General features: G+C 50.7%; 1 protein-coding gene across 2 annotated transcripts; it reads left to right on the top strand.

Annotated features, from left to right (window-relative positions):
* Nucleotides 1-214: 214 nt before the first annotated feature.
* Nucleotides 215-5784, top strand: LOC149915969 (E3 ubiquitin-protein ligase RNF133-like). Of its 2 annotated transcripts, none has more exons than XM_090150316.1 (3): nucleotides 215-807; nucleotides 2119-2244; nucleotides 2395-2683. In XM_090150316.1, the coding sequence occupies exons 1-3, from the start codon at nucleotides 402-404 to the stop codon at nucleotides 2619-2621; spliced, it is 759 nt and encodes a 252-aa protein (XP_090006442.1). In that variant the 5' UTR covers nucleotides 215-401; the 3' UTR covers nucleotides 2622-2683. The 2 variants fall into 2 exon arrangements, with proteins under 2 accessions (XP_090006442.1, XP_090006443.1); XM_090150317.1 differs by lacking the exon at nucleotides 2395-2683 and adding an exon at nucleotides 5753-5784 and having other exon boundaries at nucleotides 222-807.
* The last annotated feature ends 3931 nt before the right edge of the window (nucleotides 5785-9715 follow it).

Raw genomic sequence — 9715 nt, 5'->3', positions numbered from 1 at the left:
CTTCAGGAGTGACATTCAGGTTGAAATGTGAGACTTCCTGGAGCAGAGCAGCAGGCTTAAGCAATCTCTTAGTAAACAGCATCACAGCCCAAATTCAGCCAGAAAGGAGGGATCTGAGAGGAGATCCACTTCCTGAGAGAAGAGCAGCAAGTTAGAGCTGAGGGTTGCTTGGAGGTTCCTGTGTTCTGTGTGTCTGCATCACAATAGGCAGGTGTGCCTTGCGCTCCTCCCAGCCCCCACTCGAGATAAGTGTGTTGACGCACTGAGGAGCTGTGTGGGTGGTGTCGGATTCCTGCCAGCACTGAAATTTCAAACTAACCAGCAGGCTGTGGGCTAACTATGGCCACCGCCGGCTGAGAATATCCATAGACTTCTGCGTTCTGAGCACAGACGAGTAAGCAATGAAGCGAGGGAACACGTTGGGTGCCACCTGCTTCCTGGTGATCGCTGGTGTTCTGTTCAGGACTACAGACACCACTGCTGAGCGCGCCTTCGTCAGTTTGCTCTACTTCAACAGCACCAGCAACAGGTCTGCGTCCGAGCAGTGCGAGTGCGGCCTGTACGGGTTAAACTCTCCTCTGCTGAGTGCTCAGGGCTTCGTGGCCATTCCCAAAGCTGCCAGTCTTCAAGCCTGCGACTGGAACACCCAGTTCACCATCACGGAACCGCCGTGGATCGCGCTGATTGAAAGAGGCAATTGCACTTTTGCTGAAAAGATCAAGGTGGCAGCCAGGAGGGGTGCGACGGCAGCTGTGATCTACAACGCGCCGGCCAAGCGCAGCTACCCCATCCCCATGTCCCATATCGGTGAGTGCTGTGGTGTGAAGCGCTGGGACCCGATGGCGCCGTTATCTTTGGCCCAGCACAAGCGGGCTGTAAGGAGGCATTTGTGCTCGTGATTGACGGCTGCTTTAAACAAGATACTTGAAGGGGGGGAAAAAAACCACTATGAAATTTGAGTCTTGACCCTGCTGTTGTGTTCGTGCAGCCCAATGGGTGAGTGTCTGAAGTTAGAACCATTTGCTGCTTTTACAGCAAGTCTGCTTTGGAGGTGGTAGCTTGTATTTCCAAGGCTGGAGGATACACGTGAGCCCACAAGTGCCTGCAGCACAGGTATGTGCTTTGCAGATTGCAAGCCGGATCTTGCATTTGGGGTTCTTTTCCAAATTTTTGTAATCCTTTCTGAACAGCTGCTGATCTCAGCCTCTCCTGTGATCCCTGACCAAAGATTAGACAAAAAGATTCTAATCACCCCCTCTAGCTCCAATAGCTGTGAATCTGTGGTGGCAGAAGTCGGCTGTGATCTGCTATTTGCTTGGCTCTTATTTCTGTGTGTGTTTCTCCAGGCCAGCCTGGCAAAATGATTTATTAAACATTTATTAAAATGTTTCAGTGCGCAGTGCACCTGGACGCAGCTATTTCTCTGAAACACCCTCTGGTGGTGCTGTGCCAGGAATCCTTTGGTTGAGGCCTTCCCTATGTTAGGAGCAAATTGAGGAAGTTTTAATGGTAGTGTGGGCCAGCACGCTGCTGACCTCCTCCCCAGTGCTGCCCTAGCAGGATTACAGGTACAGACCCAAAGCTGTGCGGTTTGCAGGAGCACTGCAGGCTGGTTATGAGCCCAGCCACGTCCAGTGCTGCAGTCTCAACTCCAGGAAAACGCATCCTAAACAAGGTATTGCACAATGCGTGCACTGAGTGGCGTGCAGAGCACACTGCTCTTTGTAAACCACAGCCAGCTGCAGCTGCTCCGACAGTACAGCAGAGCCAGTGTTTGCAAAGCGCATTACTGGAAGTATGTGGCCAATAACCTCAAGCTTTGCTTTAATTGTGGAAAGCTGTTTAGGCTTCGGTGGCCAGCATGAGAAGATTCACGTTACCTTGATTTCTTGGTTTGTTTGTGGAGCTTGTCAGCTCACACAAGCTGACAAGGTCAGGGAAAACATACCCCTTTGGGAGGTGGCACTAGGTTTCGTGGCACAGAAGGTTAATACATGAGCCCAGTGCTCACATGTGCTAAATACAGTGAGGGTAACTGATCTCAGCGAGAGGAGTTTGTGACTTTGTCTAGTCAGTGAAGGAGAAGCATCACGCCCTGTGTTTGTTTCCTTCATGCAGAGCTGAGCTATACTGTTTGTATGGAGCAGAAAATGCCTGGGGAAGGGGTAACCACTGCAGTGCAGCACGTGGAACAAGAGTGTGCTTGGAGACAATTTCTCTATTTGTTTACAATTGCTCACAGAGGTGAGAAAGGAAATCATAGAATCACCAAGGGTGGAAAAGACCTCCAAGATCATCCAGTCCAATCACCACCAGTATCTCCCACTAACCCATGCCCCTAGTTGATCCGAAAGGTCCCTTCCAACCCAAACCCTTCTGTGATTCTATACACAGCTCTTGAACACAGGTGGAGTTGGCCAGTGATGGCCTCACTGTGGAGCCAGGTCAGCAGGGATGTGGGGACAAAACCTCTGTGCCGCTTGGCTTGGAAGAGGAGCCGCTGCCTTGGCGGTGCTTTGCCCTGCTGCCACCCGTGGTCTGTGTGCTCTGAGCCAATGGCAGCAGTGGCATTAGCAGCCAGCACCACCTGGGCCAGCCCCAAGAGCCGGCCGTGTCTGTAACTGAACACAGGCAGCTTGTATGTGTAGGAACTCTCTCCCCAGGTTATGTATCAGGCCTCGGCCTTGCCTTCCCTTCCTCCGTCCTGCTGACTCCAGCACGAAATCAATAGAGCTCGCTAGCCAGCCTTGTTTTCTGTTGTAACAGAAGTGCATTTCACATCGTAAAACTCCTGCTGAGTCACAGAGCAATGGAACAGCTTGTTCTGGTCAAAATGCAGGTGTCGGGGAGGTGTGGGTGGTTTAGAGGTGTTGGGAAGGGACAAATGGAGAAAAGCTCCATTCTTGGTTCCTTCCTCATCCTTTCCAGCAATTCCTTCTGTCTGTTGTCAGGCTGACGTTTTGGCTTACCTTTACACATGTGGACATAAAGGTACTGCAGCATTGGTTTCATCTTTTCTATGAAATATGTCTTGAGGTCAACATGTTGGGAGCATCTTTCCCATTCCCTTTCTGGCGATATGAAATGATGGGAAGACACTCTGGTTTTATCCAAAAGATTTGTCTGTCAGTGTCCATGTCTTACTGGCATGACGTTAGATGGAGTCAGTGCTACAGAGGCAAAGCTTTTGCTGGGAAAGAAAAACGACTCTTTTAAATACTTTCAGCACTTGTATCAATTTTCTATGGAAAGGTGGTGGTAACGCACTTTCACTGCAGGTCCTCCCACACCATTTCCACCCATGGCACTTTGGTGCTCCCTTTTTAATACCGAGTATTAGAGCGGAGCTGTGCTCTGCCCCCCAGCAGCCAGGTCGTTTGGTCTCTCTCTGCCTTCCAGCAGTGCTGGTGCGGGCCGGTAGAGGGCTGCATGGCCTCCTAACAGTTATTATTTTCCCCCTTCATTTGCAAGAGGTCAGTAGGAGACAGGATATAGGAGCACAGACAAAAAAAAGACTTAAAACATCATTACTGCTGACATTCTTATGCTGCTCCCATGTAGCAGCTAAGCTACAATATCAAGTGTGTTCTGAAGGGTTTTCTGCACAGGCTCTGCTAAGACCTGGTGAATCTTTCACCTGGAGATTAACAAACACCTCCAGGACATGAACAGCATCATTGTGGCTGAACTGCTGTGTAACAGCACCAAGTAGGTTTGTAATTACCAGATGTAATTGGTGATCCCAACAATAACTGGGAGTGGTTGTGGACCTGTGCTTTCTTCCATCTTGTTTCAGGATATTCTGTAGACTCAAAGTTTAGCTTCTCTTATAGCAGAAGGACTTTGAGGGAGGATCTTGCTACCTGTCGATGCAATGCCTATCATGAACTTTTAGCTTTTCTTTTGAAAGCTGCTGTAGAATCTTACTCAAATCCCCCACCTTAACTCTCTGAAACATCATTGGTTATCTGAACTTCAGAGTGATTTCTGTTTTACAACACATTTTCAGTGGTTCTACTATGGAAAATGCCAAGTGCTGTGCCCTGAACTGCCACAGATGCCCACATGGAACAGATGCCAGGAACTTCCCTTTTTTCTAAGTTCTTCTGATGTAAGCAGCTCTACTAACAGCAGTCGGGACTTTCATAATGTAGACGCAATTCCCCCACTTACTGCTGGGGAAATTGTCCCCTGACTCCCTGCAGTGTGGGCAGTGGCAGCAGAAGCGCCCATTCCGTCACCAGCCGGAGCAGGTGATGCAAGGAAATGCTTATCGGGGCAGGCACTCTTAATCAGCTGAAAAATTGAACGGTGAAAACCTGGCAGTCCCCGCCCGTTGGGGGCACAGCAGGGAGTACTGGTGAGAGTCAGCTCCTCGTACCTCATCCCCAGGGTGGAGGCACAGTGGAAACACCTTGGATCAATACAAGCCAACGTGGCTGCAAAGCGCCTGAGCGAGGAGCTGGGCATCGCTGTCTAAGGGGAAGTGGCGCAAGACAGATTTAGTTTAAGTTCTGCTCATTTCTAAGTTTCCCGTGGTTTGTGGCTTTGCGCAGGCTCAGGCCAAGACCCAGAGCCTGGAATCCAGTTGGACCTCAGCGTTTCACTCATTTCCTCTCACCATGCTGTGGGATGGTGAAGTTCAGAGACGGAGTCCTTTTTCCCCAGGTGCTGAGTGATGCTGACTCACCCCAGGGGAAAGCTGGGCTTTGTTCCTTTTACTAGCTGAAATGACTCAAATCTCTTTTCCTGCTTCCTTAAAGACCCTTGGGCTCTGGGCCACACCAGCATGCAGTGCTCCTCTTTCTGCCTGTGGCACTGCAGGGAAACAGGGCCAATTGCATTCACCTGGGTTGGAGCAGGCAAGTGGTTTTGTCCCAGCACCTGTTCTCTGTGTCCCTGTTCCCCCTCTGACTCCACACGGGTGACTCTTTTCCCCCTCCCCGTCCCTATCATTTCACCTCTGTTCCCAGAACAAGCTGAGGAGCCCTTTTTGCTTCCGTGTTCCTTGAAACAATAAGCCTCACGTTCTCGCAAGTGGGCCTCTTGCTGGGCAGAGGCAATAAGGTGCCAGTCATCCAAAGTGCATCTTGGGTTTCAGCCTCTCCCTGAGGGCCTGGCTGGGCCTTCTATCCTCCCAGCAGCAGCTGGTGTTAGCAACCTGCTGGGAAACTTCCCCTTGGATTCTCCAGGTGTTCCCTTCTGACAGCTGAGGTTGGCTGTCAGCACAGACAAGCAGGGGGGATGTGGGGGCAGAGGAGGGATGAGGACAGAAAGGGAAATGGGAAGCCTGCCCATGTCCCCCTGGATGGCATCACTTCCTTCTGTCACAGCTGCACCTCTCATCTGCAAAATTGCTGAGGGTGCACTTGATCCCATCACCTGTGTCACTGATAAGGGTGTTAAAGAGCACCAGCCCCAAAAAGGACCCCTGACAGACACCGCTTGTCACCAGCCTCCACCTGGGCATAGGGCCATTGACCACAGTCCTCTGGCAGTGACCTTTCAACCAATTCCTTATCAACTGAATAGTCTACCTCCAATTTAGAGATAAGGATGTGAGGCAGGTCTGTGCCAAAGGCTTCTCACATGTTCAGGTAGATGACATCAGCTGCCCTTCCTTCATCCATCAGTGCCATCACTCCATCACAGAAAGCCACAGACAGGTCAGACACGCTCTGCCCTTGGTGAAGCCATGCTATCTGTCTCTCATCACCCACTCATCCCTCATGTGCCTTAACATCTCTTCCAGGAGGATCTGCTCTGTGATCTTCCCAGGCGCAGAGGTGAGGTTCACCTATCCTTCCCCAGGTCTTCCTTTCTCTCTTCCCTAAAAATTGGAGTGATGTTCCCCAAGGACCTCACCTGACAGCCACAACGTTTCAAACATGAAGGCGAGCTGCTCAGCAACCACATCAGCCAGCTCACTCAGAACCCTGGGATGCAAGGGAGCGATAAAGCACATCAAGTTTTTTCAGGTTTCTATTACTATCTCATTTTAAAATTAAGCTGAAGTAGGTGTTTTTGGAAGTGTTTCAGACTGCAGGGCCATCACTTGTAGCAGCCTCTGTTTTTAGTGTAAATCTGCTGCTGCTTTCGATGCGGCTGTCCTGCCAGGTAGGTAGAGCCACAAAAGTGGCAACGTGCAGGAAAATCCTAAAGTACAAACATAATTTGTACATAATGGTAACATAAATTAATCTGAAATGCATTTTCTTACATGTTTATGAATACGACCCATATCATGTTTTCATAGAATCATAAAATCACCTGTTGCCTTGTGAGTTCTGCGTTTCTTGAATGCTTTTGTTGTTGCTGTTACAGTCCTTCAGAAGAGTCCTAGAAGCTTTGCTTGTTCAAGACTCCTTGTAGTCACTGGTCTGGAATGCCTTTGTCATCACTTTAATACTCTTGCTTATACTCCCAGGCCTTGCTTATTTTTTTTAGTTGTCAGTCAACTTTCTTTGATATGAAAGGTGAAAAACTTCATGGAATCACAAGTTTCTTGGATGGGAGGAAGTATGTACATGAACTTCTTTTGTTGTGTGAGAATCTATTCCCTGTGCACCCTCAGCCCTTGTGAACGGTGTTCTACCCTTATTCCCTGGGCTAGTAGAGGGCACAAATAGCACTGTTGCTACAGTTGGGTCCACTGTGCAAGAACTAATGAAAATCAGCAGCTGCTTCCCTGGTGAAACTTGGCTGGAACTGGCAATTTCTGTGTGTCTTCTACTTCTTGCTACAAGAACCACCACAGATCCTCCTGGGAGTCCAGAAGCTCTCAGGTACAAGCAGGGAGGGTTCCAGCCTTTCTGCCCTGTCCAGCCTGAGCCTTCCCTGTGGAAAGGGCCCAAGGGCCGCACGCTTCCTTGCTATACCTCTATTTTGTTTTAAGCTGGGTTGCTTTACCCACATGGTCACCTGTTCTGGAGCCACTCACCAGCCCAAGCTGCTCCACTGCTGGCCATGAGCTGGACGTCTGCTGCCTTTAGATTGTGGTTCAACATAGCATTCATTCCATGCCATTGAGTCCTGGTTTTAGGGATTTTCTTTTTCCATTTTTGTAGGTGCTCCTTCTTTCCCCTTGGTTATTCAGTGAAGGCCCAGAGATGCTTTCAGGTCCATATAGAGCACATGGAGGATCCAGTACTGACTGCTGTAACGCTTCTCCCCAGAGGAGATTACTTTTGTCCTTGTAAGCTTTATTCCAAAGACAGAGATTGAGAGCTGGGTGTTTGAATGAGAAGCAAGCACAGTTGTGAAGGACATGAACATACAGGTTTTTCAACAGCAAGTTGACCTGAATGATCCCCCTTGACATTAAAAGCTGTATTTTGCATAAGCTTTTTTTTTTTTTTTTTTTAACCTTGGAAAAAAAGATGCTTAAATATTTACTCAAATAAGATAAAACCCCAGGTGATAAAAGAGCCCGTACCTATAGAAGTCAATGACAGCATTGCCAAGATTTCTCTCTATCTGAAAGTCCTGCCCTACTTTTTGAGCTTCTCAGAGCCTCCTCAAGCAGCCGTGGGGAAAAAGATGACCAGGAAAATTTTGCAGCCTAAGTTTTTAAATAACAAAAATCCTTTCAGGTCACCAATGAGCAGGGCAGTTATTTATCAGCATCCAAGGGCTGGGGCAGAAGCTGTGTCCCAGCAGAACTGCTGCAATGCCCCATGGCTGCTCCCTGCGCCCTGCCCGCTGCCTGCCGTACTTGTGCCCACGTGCACGAAGCTGCAGCTCCACGCCTGCCCTGCTGTCCTGTGGCTGCAGCCCTGCTGCACACTGCACTGCGTGGACGTACAGGGCTGTGGCTGAGGCAAGGCCTTGCACTCAGAACCCCCCAGACTATAGGAAGTTTTGACTCCTGGTGAGATTCTGGTTGTATTTGGTCCGATTCCGTCTCGGTGACAATGCCAGAGCTGAGCAGCCCTGAAGCTCTGAGTGGTTTGGCTCCTGTCCATCTTACAGACTGTGATTAAGTTGTTCCCCACACCTATATGGAGCAGGTTTCAAAACAAAAACATCTCTGATTACCTACAGATAGATGTCTTACTGCAGCCAGAGATGTTACCGCTGCAGCAAGTTTTCTGCTTACACGTGGAATGAAAAAAGGAGAGGCGTGTTTAAGCTGGGACAAAAGGCTTTGCTCACTGAGCTCTGTGTATTTATTTAGCAATATTGATCTTTAGCAAACTGCTTCATCTGCTCTCCATTACTTGCTCTGCACACTGCTATTTCAGCAGCAAAACCAACGCTGTGCTCCTGAGCTTCACCAGGCACTGTGCAGGCAGCAGTGCGCTCAGCAGGGTGGGCGCAGGAGGGCTGCATTCGAGCCCCTTGCCCCTCACTTGTCATTCACTGGGCCAACCCCTATCGTGTCCCCAGGGCTGGCTGGCAGCCTCTCATCGGTTGTCCTGCATTTAGCACAGCTGTAAATGAAGGGAAATGTGCACCACTGAACTGTACTGAACTGTCGGTTATTGGCTGCGTGGATTCAGGGTCAGGCAGAAGCCCGTGTGAAAGACCAAGCAGTGCCAACTCCTATCGGAAAGGGTCCGACTCTTCATTTACACCAATTTTGTCTGTGATTGCATAGGCAGCAGCTGGTTCTGTGTGATGGAATGATCCCTTCTGCACGCCTGGCTCCCAGCCCCACAGTGACACACGGACATTTGGGGTGCTGGGGCAGCTGCTGCAGAGGAGGCTCTGCATCACAACAGCGGTCCTGTGAGAAGGGGAGCTCGAGCTGTTCGTGGTTTTCCTCTCATCTCTGATTCTGAACAGCTGGGGCTGTGCAGCCTGGAGAAGGGAAAGCTCCAGGGAGAGCTGAGAGCAGCCTGTCAGTATCTGAAAGTGCTGTGAGAAGGAAGGGGACAGACTCTTGAGCAGAGTCTGTGGTGATAGGACAAGGCAAAACGGTTTCAAACTAAAGAAGGGGAGATTTAGATTGGATGTAAGGAAGAACTATTTTCATAAGGGTAGTGAGGCACTGGCACAGGTTGCCTACAGATGGTGGTGATGCCCCGTGCCTGCAGACACCCAAGGTGAGACTGGACAGGCTCTGAGCACCTGATGGAGCTGAGGGTGTCTCTGTTCAGTGCAGGGGAGTTGCACCAGATGGCCATTGAGGATCCCTTCCAACTCAAACTGCTCTTTGCTTCCCCGATCCTTGCCCTCCGCTCGCACACGTCGGGATGCTGCAGGCACTCCAGCTGCACTGCCCGCCGCAGGACAGCAGCAGGACGTGGGCACCCACGAGCACGGGGCTTCTGAGTGCCGGCTGGCTGCCCACGAGGTCACTGCAGGGCCCTGCACAAACGTGCATTTCCACTGCAGCTTGCACAGAGCCAGCAATAATTAATTACGCAAAGACGATGCTACATAAATAGAATAAGGGGCACTTGGTTGAAGTGGCGGGTTTATATCGCGCGCTTAACGAGGGAAAACAACGGCCGATGAATTAACGCGGCTGACCCGGCACTCCATAAGCCGATCTCAGGCGGGACTCGCGCCGCCCGTCGCCGAGCGCTCCGCAAATATTAACTCGGCGGTGCGGAGCGGTCCGGGCGCCGTTCGAGGACGGCCGGCAGCGCTTCTCCCCGCCCGGGGGTTGGGATGCGCCGCGGCGGGGGCGGCCCCGCTCCTCCCACGTGGGCGGCGGCGGGGCCGAGGCGATTTAGGCGGTGACGGCGGGGCCGTGCGGTGCGGTGCG

The sequence above is a fragment of the Phasianus colchicus genome, chromosome 14, assembly GCF_987193195.1.
Source record: "Phasianus colchicus chromosome 14, bPhaCol1.hap1.1, whole genome shotgun sequence".
In the NCBI taxonomy this organism is placed as follows: Eukaryota; Metazoa; Chordata; class Aves; order Galliformes; family Phasianidae; genus Phasianus; species Phasianus colchicus.
This window is presented reverse-complemented; position numbering and strand designations above follow the sequence as displayed.